Genomic DNA, 15023 nt, shown 5'->3' on the forward strand with positions numbered 1-15023 from the left:
TGGTGCAAAGTCCTAATCTTCTCCCTAAATCTACGCTACGGTTCAAAAGCTTGTGGTCAGTAACTTTTGCTTTAAGTAAATTATTTTATTTTAATTATAGTAGTAGTAGTAGTATATATATTTATTTAATGCTATGTCAGCATCTTGGGCTATTTCATGGCAAAAACAATAAAAATTCAAGTATAACAAATACAATAAAAACAAACAAAGTTATATTACACAAGATTTTTTACATTAACATATGATAAAAATTCTAAAACTTTTTCTGGCAAAGTTATACTAAACTTGTATTTTAATTATAAATTAATAATTTGGTTTCCACAAAAATATTAAGCAGCACAACCATTTTAAAAATTGATAAATGTTTCTTCAGCACCAAATCAGCATATTAGAATGATTTCTGAATGATCATTTTACAAAGACTAGAGTTACAGCTGCTGAATATTCAGCTTAGCCATCACATAAGTAAATAAGATGAAATAAAGTTAGATTAAATAAAATATATTCAAATAGGCGTTATTTTAAAATTTTATATTTCACAATATTACTCTTTTTATGAATAACATAAATGCATCAAATAAATGCATCCTTGGTGAACAAACTTCTTTCATAAAATTTACCGACCTCAAAATTTTGAACAGTATAGTGTATGTGACAAGACAAGATAAACAACAAATCCTATTTTAATAAAGTAGAGTCATCCTCAAGGAAAAGTCTGACAAAGACAAATTAACATTAGGCTCTCTAAACAGTTCCCAAGCTAATTGTCTCTCAAACAACTTTGAAACAGACGAGCTCATGGGAGACATCACTCAAGGAATAAGATGACTTGTTTACAGCCTTTGCAAACAGAATAATGAAGACCGTGACAAGACAAGATAAACAACAAATCCTATTTTAATAAAGTAGAGTCATCCTCAAGGAAAAGTCTGACAAACAAAGACAAATTAACATTAGGCTCTCTAAACAGTTCCCAAGCTAATTGTCTCTCAAACAACTTTGAAACAGACGAGCTCATGGGAGACATCACTCAAGGAATAAGATGACTTGTTTACAGCCTTTGCAAACAGAATAATGAAGACAGAAATGATAGGAAGGAGAGTCCTGAAGGGGGGCTTGACTCTGGATCCCTCAGGGACTGTTCTGTCATACTTGGTCACATGACAAAAATCCGAAATTTGCAAAACCTCTCCGTTTACAGCGATAAAACACTCTGAGCAATATAATACCAAAACATGTCAGAGGAGAGCATAAACAAGAAAATAATTTAATATAGATATGTCCAAGTCTGGAAATTACAGCTTTAACATTGTCTAATATTTAAGTTCTTACAGTTAATTTCAATGCTTTAAGTGTGGCTACTTCAACTAAAAAGTCAACTAAAAAGAGGTACCAACAGTCTCTCAAACACTATGGGGAAAGCATTAGAAAACATTATGCCATGTCAACTTCCTGAACGCAAATCTAGTCACACTAGGCACATATATAAAATAAAAGTTTATTGAAATTATTAGTATTACATTAGTGTCGCAAATAAACACGAGTTCGATTCTTAAAACATTCTTTATATTTAAATTTGAAACTTATATTAGATTACAGAAAAGTTACTTTGAGGAGTCGGTACAAGGATTCAGCTTTTTTTTTTTTTAAAGGAAATGTTCAAAGGGAAGTCGAGAGAGACCTAAAGCCCATATCTTCTTAATACACAACAATAATCTTACACGCTTCAATGTATTACTGACGCGGAGAGAGGACACTAGAAACAAATCTTGGTATCATGTGGTTAAGAAACAAAGCATTTTTATATTCCTGTAATTGCTTTAAGGTACTTAAGTTTCTCCGATGTCCTCCAGTGTCTCTAGGACAGGTTGGCCTATGAAGCTCGGAAACCAAACGAGAACAAAGAAACGAAAAAAGACTGACTCCTCAGAGTCCTCCAAAAAAGCAGCGCTCTGCAGAACGCCAAGGAGCAGAACACACACGGGAGGAGAGATTCTACAAAAAAAGCCTGCAAGAAATCATCAGGTCAGCATACGAAGAGTCCACACATCCAAAGACCTGCCCTCCACATGGGGCAAAAAATAGCAGCCGGCTTTGTAGGTTCATCGATTCATTAGTCTCCGAATCATCAGAATGCAAATCAAGCCAGCAAGTTCAAAAACAACAACAACAACTAAAAAGATCATTCAAAAACAGAAGAGAACTACTTCACACAAAGATCACACAACATTTTCCAACAGCTCGCTGTACGGCTGTACGCAAGTGGGGTTTTCTTCGGGAGGGAAGGTTTCAGAGGGTCACGCAGATCAGAGCGGATAACATCCAGTAGGAACGCTGCGACAGGAAATAAAGTGACACCTCTAAACTTCAGTAAAGTCCTTTAGCTGAAAACTATCATTCCCAGCAGGCAAAGCACACAGCCTGTGATGATGTGGCTTGTCCTGAGCTCAGAAAGACGAGGATGAAAACAACTCATCCTATTAAAGCCCGTGTTCTTCAATGCCCTTCTCAGGCAGAGAGTGAAAGAAAGGGTGAGTTGCAGAAGAGGAAAAAGAACGATGTGGTTGATCAATCCTCGGACATGGCAGCTGGAAGAACTTGTGCACGATTGGACAGGCTGAACGAGGACTGGGCTTAGTCCTCGTCATCGTTTTCGTCAAATTCGTCATCGTCGTCATCGTCCTCACCCATGTAAGAGACGGGGGTCTCCACCCGAGAGCCGCTGTAGTGGGAGTCGTTTGAACTGGAGGCCATCGTGCCGTCTGCCCCACCGTCACTGTCAGAGAAACAGAGGAAAGTGAAACACGCTGAAATACAAGACACTGTTGTACCTGTTGTTCCAAAACAACAAAATCAGTCCATAGTGCACGCATGCTATATTTCAAGTCTTTTGATCGTTTTGTGGCCAAAATTTAAGTCATTATTCACGGAAATTCTTTCCCTCCACCTCACACAAAGTAATCAAACGGCTTCATAAGACTACTTTTATGGTACCGTAACATTTTTGGAGATTTAAAGTGTTACTCTCGCAATTCACTAGTGTTGTATAAAAAAAATTTAAAAAAAGAAGAGCAGAATGAATATTCTGCATTATATCTTTTGGGGAACAAAATGACAGAATTTGTAAGTTTGGGTAAAGTATTTTTTGAAAATAAAATGCCTAGCTCAAAAAGTAATAAAAGCAGTATTATCACTATTTTCCACTTATTGTCAAATAACCAGACCAAAGCAAAAAGCAGTAACAGAACTATATTTATCGTAACTTCTAGAAAAGTCACTCACAATTTAATTCAACTCAGCTTTCTTTGAAAGAAAGTTACTTATGGGAAATGATGTCAAAGCAGCCCAGGTTAAGGCCCAAAGATTAATTGGTATAGCTGTATTTATTTGATCAGAAATAGAGTAAAAGAGTAATATTGTGAATTATTACGACAATAAAAAATGAATACTTTCTATTATTTTTTTAATGTAATTTACTCCTGGAATGTAGTTCCTGTACCCAAGTGTCCCTGCATGCTTTATTATGCTCTTAAAGACAACCAATTATTCTTCCAACCCTTTAGTACTACACAACCTTAAAATTTAGAAACAATTTAGAAAACATTTTGGCAAACCTGTCTCCTACATATAAAAATCTTTCCTTTTTACCCTCCATTTCAGATGGATCTTTCGCATTATGGTTTAGAAGGGGCACTGTAAACATTAATGATCTTTTTCTGGAGAATACATTCGTTACATTTTCTTATCTGTCAGAAAAATTTAATCTTCCCAAAACCCTTTTTTTGATATCTTCAGACTCGTCAAATTTATAAGAAATACATTTTCTCATTTCCCTTATGCACCCCCTAAACAAATAAAGTTTTAGAAACAAAACTCTGTAAAGGGACCATCTCTCCAATATTTAGAAAACATTTTTTTCATTTATTATGCAGTCAGGCTTTTCACCTCTCCAAAATAAAGCCAAATAAATTAACCATGTTTTCACAGACGAGGAATGGTCCAAGGCCCTTATTTGTGTACATACCTTGTTGCATAGAGAGTACTGGACAAAGGCCAAATTGTCTAAAATTAACCCTGGTTTTGATCCAAACTGTGTCAGTGTCGACAAGCTCTAGCTACTCTTTAAATCACACTTTTTGGCTTTGACCAGCATTGATTTCTTTCTGGGCATTCATTGTCAAATACATTTCCAAATGTTTTATTTTAGATATTGAACCATGCCCCCTAGTAGCATTATTTGGACTCAACCCCACAAATGTTTCCTTGTCACCCTCACAGTCAAATGCACTCGCCTTCTGCTTGATAATTGCTAAAAGGCTTATATTACTGAACAGGAAAAATCCTCCCCCACCCAGCAACTTTCATTGAACGCATGACCTGATGCAGCTTATTCAAATAGAAAAGATCAGATTTACAATACTTGGTAAAACGGAAAAATTTCACACTACTTAGTGACTCTTCTCGTCACATTAAATAAATAAATAAATAAAATATATATATAGTTGAAAGTGTTTATGTACTTAAGTGCAAATCATTGCTCCCCCCCCCTTTTTTTTTCTTTCATCCTCAGAGTTGTTCCAGGGTGTCTACAGATATGAACAATTTAAATTTAAGACTTTTTAAGCATGTGTGTCATTACGCTCATTTGATTTGATTTCTCCATGGAAGTCTCTCACAGAGACAGGCAGCACGAGCCTCAACAGCGCGACATTGATAATAGAAATACACTATCAATTATCAATCGCTGTTTAAGCTGAATGTAATAAAATCAGAAGAATCATTCGCGCGTTTTGATGCGTGATTATATTTTGTCACTTAAGTTTTAATCAGGCTATTAGTCCTGTCGGGCAAGTACAATTCTCAAGCCATTTTCAGTAAACTTGCATTAACCCATTTAAAGTAGTTCGGAGGCTGGACAGCGAGCTGGTGTTCGACTGTATTCTGTAATCATTCAGTAACAAAAACGCCGGGTGTGGCAATAATTCTGTTCTGATCTTTGTTTGGAACTATTTTTGTTGGTGAGATAGAACAAAACAGTCAATTGTGTCTAAAAATTTAAGTAACTTCATATACTTTACTACTTGTTTGTTGAACTAAAATCAATGTAACATTTGCAATCGTGAAAATATTCAGCAAAATAGATCCCTTGTCATGGTATGTTACTTGACTATATCATGCTATAAATAAACTAAACATTTTGAATTTTTACCTCAGTATGTTTGTTCTGTGAGTTTCTTCATGTGTGTCATTACGCTCATTTGATTTGATTTCTCCATGGAAGTCTCTCACAGAGACAGGCAGCACGAGCCTCAACAGCGCGACATTTATAATAGAAATACACTATCAATTATCAATCGCTGTGTAAGCTGAATGTAATACAATCAGAAGAATCATTCGCGCGTTTTGATGCGTGATTATATTTTGTCACTTAAGTTTTAATCAGGTTATTAGTCCTGGGGGGGCTGTGTGACAAAATATTTAAGACCTACTGAATCTGAATTTAATACATTTTAAGACGTTTTAAGGCCTTATTTTAGGAAAACTTTATTTAAGACATTTTAAGACTTTTTAAGACTTTTTAAGGACCCGCGGCCACCCTGTGTTCTAACTACTGCAGTTTATGTTTATATTTGTATTTACTTATTTGTATTGCTTTTTTTATTTCATTTATTTATCTTTTTATTTTGTTCTTGGTGCTAGCATTCATAATTGTATTTTTTTTGGACAAGGATGTAAGGAAGTTTTTGACTCATTTAATTTTGATCTCTGTTAATAGACTGGGACTATTAACTGAGACTGTAATTTTTATATCTCTCTGACTGAATAGCATCAATAAAAAGAGTTAAATTAATTAAATGGATTTCATTCCTGTGATGGCAAAACTACATTTTCAGCAGCCATTACTCCAGTCTTCATTGTCACACCATCACTCATAAATCATTCTAATGCTGATTTGGTGCTCAAGAAACATTTCCTACAATCACAGTTGAAAACAGAGGAAATCCTTAATTGCTTCCAGGATTCTTTGATACATTTAAAGTTCAAAATAACAGCATTCATTCGATATATAAATCTTTTATAAGAATGTATCATCACTGTCATTTCTGATCAATTTAATGCACCAAATTTATGAACAGTAGTCCATTACTGGGAACTGTCATAGTGTAACCTGATTCATTAGCTACTCTTGTTTCCAGCTCCATTCATTTTATTAATGAGCAAACTGAAAGGTGCACAAAAGAAACTCACCTCCCAACATGATAGCGGCCTCCGTTAACAGACGAAGCCCCTGTCATGTAGACATTACTGATAGGCCCCTGTGCCATTTCTGCACGCAAAAAATTCCCATCAAATTAAACATGTGACCTTTACAGTCACACAACTTCATTTATACTCTGATGTGGTGACCAGCCGGTACTAACCTGTGACATAGGGCTCCAGTGCTTTGGGCACCAAGCTTCTGGCAGTCTTCAAGTCCTCAGCAGAGCACTTGCCCACCTCGAGACCACAAGCCATGCCCATGCGCTTCAACACCTCAATGTCATCATGAATCTCGAACATGCTATCGAAGTTGAAGAGGTACTCAAACCTGATCACAAATAATGAGAAAAGGTGTGCAAAGTAAGGATCTCTGATATTCCAGTCAGGTCACCAACAGCATAAATGGTCTGGCTTTTGATATCATACTTGTCATTGGAGATGCTGCAGTCAATGACTGTTTTCTTGCTGGTGTTTACGATGATAAATGGCAAGTGAATGGCCGAGTTGGCAGGTGGGGGCCTTTTCGTCTGTTGTTCTCTCTGGCGGTTCCGCTGTACAAGGTTCTTGAAGGCAATTTGCTGCAATTGAAACGCATTCACTTTCAAAACAAGTTCATTGTCAAAATAATTCTCATAAGACAAAAGAGCATCTTCTCACCTGTAAGATGAGTTCTTGAAGTTGCGACTGTTTTTGTTTGATTCTCTCCAAACGTCTTTGCCTCTCCACCTCCAGGTTCTGGCACTCCTGAGCAGAGTTTGTGGGCAGGCCAATCCATTTGATCTCTTTTTTCTCTTTGGAGATGATGTTCATGGCCATCAGCACATTGAGTGCATCGTACACACGCCGCCGAATGTTCTTCTGGTCATACACATGCTGAAAGGGGACAACACACAGAAAGTGAAGCACTATTCATTTAAGATATATGTAAATGAGCAACTCTTTAATCAGTTTAAAGAGCTGCACGTCTTCTGCACTCAACAAACAAAGCTCTGGATCAATGCCTAGCCACAGGAAGCGGCTTACCGCATCATTAGGGGAGATATGATTATCACCAGAGCTGAACTCAGCCACAAGCTCATCAGCAACCTCGTTGTAGGTTGTGACACCCTTCCGCTGGACCTTTTCGCAAACCTTCATTGAGAAATGTCTGAGGCCTTTCCCATTCTTCTCCCCCTTCTTACCCCTCTTTCTGAGGAAAAGCAGAACAAAAACCAATTATTGCGCAATATTTAACATTATGATAGATGACAGAAAAAGGATAGCCGAAATAAATGTTTTGCTGCTGCTTTGTGGGAATTTTCCTTAGAAAATGTTCTATAGTGCCACCATGGTTCATCTTGGAAGAAAACCAAACTGATATATCCACCAATGCAAATTTCATGTAATATTTTTCTATGATTTTGAAGTTAAAATACTATAGCCATGATATTTTTTCTTTCCTTTTTTAATGACATGTCACCTTCTATGCCTACGTTCAGGACAAGAGCCAGGTTTAGTTATTCAAAATTAAAACTAAATAAGATAAAACTAAATAAGAAATGATTAAGATCATTTTTTTTCTAAAAAAAACTTCATTATATTTGGATTTACTTGATTAAAAACCTTTTCAAAAGTATCAACAGAATAATTCCCACAAGAGTAGAAGTATTACAGTCCAGCAAAATATGTTTAATGGACAGTGGATTTTGACAAGATAGACACTTCGGGGAATTTTCTCCTGATGGTAAAAATTTATATCTTGAGTGTCCTATCCGACATTAAGTCATTTTGTGTAATTGACTTGATATAATGATAATTATTATTACTATTATTCATTCATTCATATTATTTTTTAATAATAACATGTAAACATTAAAAAATAAATTAATTATAATTTTATTCCATCCCTAAAATCATTTAACTGTTTGTATCTTATTCTTACTGTAGCCAATTAACAATAGTAACGACAACAAAATTAATTTATACAATTATAATCAAACTACAAAAAAATTATTTATCAAACTTTCTTTGATATTGAATAAAGGATAAAGTAAAAATATTCTAAAAAGTTGCCAAACAATAATAAATGTACTACTGATTTGTCTCATGTAAATACAAATTGTAAAACCTGTTAATATTTTGACATTTAGATATAATATTTTCTTTGCACAGGCGATTGGCCATGTTGTATTTTGAACCCGTTCTGAAGACAAAAATACAAAGCATTCAAGAACAGAAATGCACCTGGTTCCAATGAATCTATTTCTGAAATAGAAATGTCATTACATGTTATGAAGTAGCCTGCTGAAGTAAGACTTACCCCGAGGACCACGGAGACGCTTCCGATGCTTGACTCTGGGTGATAAACTGAGAGCTGGGTGTGTGTGGGCTGTTCATTAGGATTACATTGGAGCCACTGGGTCTCTGAGGTGTGCTAATGATCTGTGATAGAGACCATCAGGTTTAGGAGACAATACGGCAAACATAATAAAAAGAGCAAACAATTTCAAAATTGAGATTTATACATCACCTGAAAGCTGAATAAACAAGCTTTCCATTGATGTATGGTTTGTTAGGATAGGACAATATTTGGTCGAGATACAACTATTTGAATATCTGGAATCTGAGAGTGCAAAAAAATCTAAACATTGAGAAAATCGCATTTAAAGTTATCCAAATGAAGTCCTTAGCAATGCATATTACTAATCAAAAATTACGTTTTGATATATATTTACGGTAGGAAATTTACTAAATATATTCATGGAACATGATCTTTACTAAATATCCTTATGATTTTGGGCATAAAAGAAAAATCTATAATTTTGACCCATACAATGTATTTTTGGCTATTGCTACAAATAAACCCCAGCGACTTAAGACTGGTTTTGTGGTCCAGGGTCACATATAATATTAAACAGAGCTGTACTATAATGATATCTAAATGAAAAAAAAGTCTGATGTTAAGGAAGGTGAACATTTATTCAACTAGGACAAATGCAAGCTAACATGTTTCTTTTTTATGCTGGCTACATATGACATTTTTCCAATTCTCACTGACATATGGCAAGGAATTAACAACAGCAGCTGTGAATATGCAGGTGGCTAAACAGCAAGCGTCAGTTAAACAAGCCAACAATTTCTCTTTTCTAAATTAGTTTGTTTCATTTTTTAGTTGTTATGGGAAGCCTGCTTCAATTTCCAACAAACCCTGATTCTCTCCAGCAATTAAAAGCAGCATCCCTTGGATATATTAAAGCAGTTGTAAACTCAAAGCTGGCTCCCATCCCTGAGAAGGATATACTGTACCTCACTCCTTCAATGATTACTGCGTGTTGCTCCATGTGGATTAATAAAACTGTGAACTAAACATAACCATTCTTGGAAATCTGTTTCACCCTGAACTGCTAGATCAGAATTCAAATAATTATCTTTCTTCGTTCAGGAGATGGTGTGTGTTCAACATCATGACTTTAGCTATGCGTAAAACACTACAAGAGCAGAGGCAATTTTATTTCCAGTTTCCTAAGCTCTTCCCATATTGAGCCTGGCTACTCTTAGCTGTCATAAACAAACGTCACTTGCAGGACTTAAAAATAAAAAAGGCCTGATGGCCCATGTCCAAAGTAAGAGCTTTGTGCCAGTTAACAAAAATGTGACTTGCCGTATTTTGCTAAAGGTTGAGTTCTCCTACATGATGATCTTACATTTTTGATCCTCATGTAAGAAACAGTTAAAATGGATAGAAAATTAAATCAGTAATGTTTGGCTCAATATGCCAGTGACGTTTAAGGCTGTCATGGAGCAAAACTATAGGCATAAAAAGGCCATTCATCAAAAAACTGTTCAGTGAAAACCATATACGGCTATATAATAGCATATGCTTTTCAGAGCCTTAAAGATATACACTACCATTTGAAATATTGGGGTCAGTAAGAATCCTTTTTTTTAAAGAAATTTATACTTTTATTAAGCAAGGATGCATCAAATGTGACAAATACATTGATAATGTTACAAACGTTTTCTATTCCAAATTAATTGTGTTCTTTTGAACTTTCTATTCAGAATCATGGGGAAAAAAAGGTTTTCATAAAAAATATTAAGCAGAACAACTCTTTTCAACAATGAAAATAAGAAGAAATGTTTCTCAGGCACCAAATCAGCATATTAAAATTATTCCTAAAGACACTGTGACACTGAAGACTGAACTAAGGAATAAATTACATGTTAAAATATAATAATTTAGAAAAGCTATTTTAAATTGTAATATTCCACATTACAGTTTTTTTAATCCAAAAAATCAATAAAAGACTTTTCAAAAATATTAATAAAAATCTTACTGAGCCCAAACTTTTGAACAGTAGTGTGTACTGCTATTTTTGAGCCCTGTAAAAGTAACTGATAAAACCAGAAACTCTACACAATGTCAGAACAAACATCCGATTAAAGCATTGGCTGTTTAAGCGTGTGGAAAGACAGGAGATTAAACCTGAAAAACAAATTGGAATTAAGTGTGGTCTGAATAACGCTTATGTGATCTTTACATTTCAGTGTTTATGCAATCAAACTCCATTCAAAACTTACCATGTGTGGTGCGATGTTCACGTTGGAAGGGCCCAGTGTTTTTGGCAACAGCTGTTTTCCAACCACCACTGACTGTGGATGCACCGTTACTAAAGACAGCACACCTGCAGGGGTAGTATTCACAGAGGACAACGTAATGCAGTGCTATGTAAGGTCAAGCAGGTGTTTGGGCTTTTGTGAAGCATTACTGTAAGATCAAACATTCTTGAATATCTTCAAAAAAATTCAGCTGCTGATGCAGTGCACTATTATCTTCACAAACTCTTAATGCTCCTCTTACCTTTGCCAGGGCTCAGGTTCTGATCAATGAAAACCTTCAGCTCCCCATTGGCCTCAATCAGACCAGCCTGTGGAGAACAAGATGACCATCAACTCATTGACTTGTACTCTATTTTCAGTGGATTACATCTAATAGAGCTAGAGAATACTCACATCTTTGGCCATGATCCCTGGGGCTGAGGAATAGATGCTTGGTCTAGCTGAAAAACCCGAGCCAAATTTCCACAACAAAATGTCTCTGCAACAGAAATGAAACACAAAAGCTGAGGACACTTGAAGACTGTAACCAAGGTTACTACACAAATCTTTGTTTCTCACAGAGAAAGTGACTAATGAGGAAAGTTTTCATTAGCAAAAACCGCCAAAAGCATGCAATGATCAATGGGATTTCAAACAAGTATATCGGGTGGTTTTTGATCTATGAACAGATTCACAGATGATCAGTTCAGACAGACATGGCTCGTCTCTATGATAGGCTTCAGGTTTGCCTTCATGCCAAACCGCTCTGCGAACAAGACAGGACCAGCATTCATTCAAAATGCCACATAAATGATCACAATAAATGATGTAATAAAAAAAAAAAATGTGGCTGCATGTCTGAAAACCACCAAGAAAACATTATTAGGCATTATAGGTGGGTTCAAACTTCAAAGGTTCAGCACATTTATATTCTTATTATAGGCATAATTATTAAAATATTACAAAGATTTTCATATCAAAATGTTATAAGATTCAACATACATTTTCTAAGATATTCAAAGAAAAAAACTAATGTTTTACTGGATGATAATGACTTGTATTAAACACTTGATGGTTTGGTTCCTTTTACTCAATACTGATTACATGTATGATGTTGCTTATATGCAACAATACAGTAAACTTGCAATCATCTGATATTCTGGTCATATGCTGATATTCTGCACAACAGCACTCTTGCTAGTGTTTGTGTGAAATGGACTGAAACTCTGTCACAGGTAAGGTGGATTAAAATGAGATTTGAGTCCTCTTTCAAACCCAAGGACAGTGTGAATACATAAAGAGCTGGGTTCTTTGTCACACAGTTCACTTAATGGAGTTCCAGGTTTACTTATTTTAAAATGCTGTCTAGGTAGGTAGCTCACAAGCTTTTGAGAGACAGCCATAGTTGATGAAAACGAGGCCCGCCGAATTGCTTCCAGCACTCGTGCAGCTTATATTACCAGACAAAGACCTCGACGAATCTTTCCATCTTTTTAACAACAAAATTTCAACTCGTGCACTCAAAAACCGCATGCAATCTTCTGAAAGTCATCCATATGCAACAGTTCCTGTCGTTTTAAGTAACTTTTTTTTGCAAAAGCAATGGGCCCTTAAATATAGGAAATATTCATGGCCAATGTCCGAAGTTATAAAAACCATGTAAACGCATAAAGCAGAACAACAATCCGTTTTTTTCGTTTATACTTTCCGCATCAAACATAATGCACAATCGAAGCAGTATGTACTATAATAAAGCGTGTTAGCCCCGTTAGCTAGCTGTCTTTCAAACACGTTTTGCACCGAAACCCTGCTCTAAATGTGATCAAAACGTGCCCCTCCTGCTTAAATGCGACCAGATCGAGTATTGTGCATGTGCTCGTACCGTTTTGCGAACGGATCGGACTTAAATGGCCATCTGGAAATGAAGTGTGTAAACTTTCCTCTGAACTTACAGTCCTGAAGCCCTTTGCCTTCTTAGGTGGTTTTTGTTGGCATAGCCAGTTAGCAAGAGGACAGAGGAAGAGGAGGTCTGAAGCCCATCTCTCAAACAGGAAACAAAGATAAATCAAATAATATGAAAAATAAAACCCATGTGCAGTGAATGGTCATGCTTTTGGAACGAGCTTGCACTTGGGAGATGTTTGATTGTAAGATCGGTGCACATTCATAAAACCCAAAATGGATGCGGATGTTATAAGTATGCACATAAAAGACGCATGGCAACTGTGAAATCCTCATGCATGGTTTCAGAAAAGAATTAAAATTATTGATTTCTTTTACAACAAGTTTCTATAATTTATCTTAGGAACAGTATATAGAAACGACCTATTATATTCAGCAAGAGTTGACAGTCATAACACTACTCTGCTGGAGGGTAACAATTCATTGGCTTCGCTACAGCATGAGTTTAGACGACAGATAGTCCTTCAAAAATGGAAAATAATCGTTTAAAATTTGACATAGTTGTTTACTAACTCATCAGAACTAATATAACTAGCAGGATGGATTTGGTTTAATGCCTGGCAGCCATTTTACATGGAAGCTAAAGCAAAGCCATCATGCAGTGATGCTTTAATAGCCTGCTAGCTGAAGTGACAGGTCCTTATGACGACCTAAACTAGTTATTATCTAGTTAATAAACCCCTCACGGTTATACAAATTAAACAACAGCAACGGTTATACAAATTAAACAACAGCAACCCTTTCATTTTGCAAAAGTATTTAAAAAAACGCTTTAGAGCGAATATGGTAAAGCTGTTGTTAAGCTAGCGACCAGGCGAGCTAGTAAGCTAACTTCCACTCAAATCAAGGTCATCTGGGTGGGAAGCTTTAATATAATCAATCTAGGATCTACATACTATTGTTTGCTACACGTCTGGTTTGGTAGCTTTTTCGTGCAATGGCCAAATGCGCGTAAAAATCATTGAGGATTTCCCATTGCACGCCACTGACAGAAGCACTTGACATGGGTTAGCTTGTCGGCTAACACAAGCCAGTTGAGACAGACAGTTTCAATATTTCACATAAGTGATAATTAAACCGGACTAAGGGGTTCACAGACTAACGATCATAGATTCCATTATGTATAATTCTATACAGCTACACGCTGAGGTTACTGACCGGTTTTGCTGGCAAACGCACTTATTTCATGCCAAATTATCTTATCATTTTCAAACGCAGATAAATGACAACTTCTTTATGCAATGATGAATTCTAAATACAGTAAATATCGGTCAAGGCTGTCTGCGTGGGCTCAAAGCCCCCACTGGTCCCACTTACGGTCGGTTGCATCCGCCTTCAACTGTCTAGAGCTGAATGAATAGGAGCGCACAGTATAAACTGCTCCCTCTCTGTGTCTGTAAAACTGAGCTTGGCGGTGTCTACGCCACGGGAAATCCGATTGGACAGTAATGCGCATGACGTCGGGGGAGTGTAATACGGAAGCCACGCCTATACTAAATTTTGATTGGATAAGACTCTACAGTACCTGTGTTAAAATTTTCTCATTGGTTAATTTCAATGGATCCCACCCCACTACGTCTGAGGGCGGAGCGTGCGTAAGAATGCTTGTAAATAATAAAGAGAAACTCACTAATCAAAAGGTTTATGTCGATAAAATATCAAATAAATTTTGATAATCAGAGTCAAAGTCTATAATAATAGCTACTATCAGTATTTATAAGTTTAGTTAACCATTTAAAAGCGCTTTCTTACGATACATGTACATTAATACCGCTTCCCCTTTGCACTGTAACATAAATGTTATCCTATTTATTTGTATTATTATTAGGCAGGGGTGTAAAATATACCGAGAAATTGTACATAAGTTTAAGTACAGATACTATGTTAAAAATTTTGCTCAATTAAAGTCTAAGCACTATTTGAGGGAAAGTAAACAAAAGTATCCACAATTAATTGAACTTCAATATTTAAAATTAAGAAGTAAACACTTTTCTTCGCTTTTTAATAGACTTTTTTAGAACAGACAGAAGAGATAATCTCAATAAATAAAAACAAATAAATTCCTGCTTAAATAAAAGGATAGTTAAACCTAGAACATGATTAATTGTATTGTTAGGATAAAATACCTTTTTTGTATTTTTTTTGTATAAGATATAAGTCCTGATGACATATGTATTTTGCACTACATGAAATTGTTATAGAATTTTTTTTTTTTTTTTTTT

At 35.8% G+C, this 15023-nt stretch overlaps 1 protein-coding gene across 3 annotated transcripts; it reads right to left on the minus strand.

Moving 5' to 3' along the window:
* Positions 1-1482: 1482 nt before the first annotated feature.
* tfdp1a (transcription factor Dp-1, a) lies at positions 1483-14225 on the minus strand. 3 transcript variants are annotated; one of them, XM_016562799.1, is made up of 11 exons: positions 14119-14225; positions 11254-11338; positions 11102-11168; positions 10822-10925; positions 8561-8682; positions 7285-7450; positions 6919-7134; positions 6688-6839; positions 6423-6589; positions 6250-6328; positions 1483-2776 (listed from the first exon to the last, which is right to left on the minus strand). In XM_016562799.1, the coding sequence occupies exons 2-11, from the start codon at positions 11263-11265 to the stop codon at positions 2635-2637; spliced, it is 1227 nt and encodes a 408-aa protein (XP_016418285.1). In that variant the 5' UTR covers positions 11266-11338; positions 14119-14225; the 3' UTR covers positions 1483-2634. The 3 variants fall into 3 exon arrangements, with proteins under 3 accessions (XP_016418285.1, XP_016418286.1, XP_016418287.1); XM_016562800.1 differs by lacking the exon at positions 14119-14225 and adding an exon at positions 12792-12977; XM_016562801.1 differs by lacking the exon at positions 14119-14225 and adding an exon at positions 12722-12739.
* Between the last annotated feature and the right edge of the window lie 798 nt (positions 14226-15023).

Source organism: Sinocyclocheilus rhinocerous, unplaced genomic scaffold (assembly GCF_001515625.1).
Source record: "Sinocyclocheilus rhinocerous isolate Xijiao unplaced genomic scaffold, SAMN03320098_v1.1 scaffold289, whole genome shotgun sequence".
In the NCBI taxonomy this organism is placed as follows: Eukaryota; Metazoa; Chordata; class Actinopteri; order Cypriniformes; family Cyprinidae; genus Sinocyclocheilus; species Sinocyclocheilus rhinocerous.

Excerpts from the sequence above, each read along its gene's own strand:
- tfdp1a (XM_016562799.1), bottom strand. Across the intron at positions 10,926-11,101 it reads GAACCTGAGCCCTGGCAAAG|GTGTGCTGTCTTTAGTAACG; the intron begins GTAAGAGGAGCA and ends CTACCCCTGCAG. Across the intron at positions 7,451-8,560 it reads GCGTCTCCGTGGTCCTCGGG|AAAGAGGGGTAAGAAGGGGG; the intron begins GTAAGTCTTACT and ends GCTTTTCCTCAG.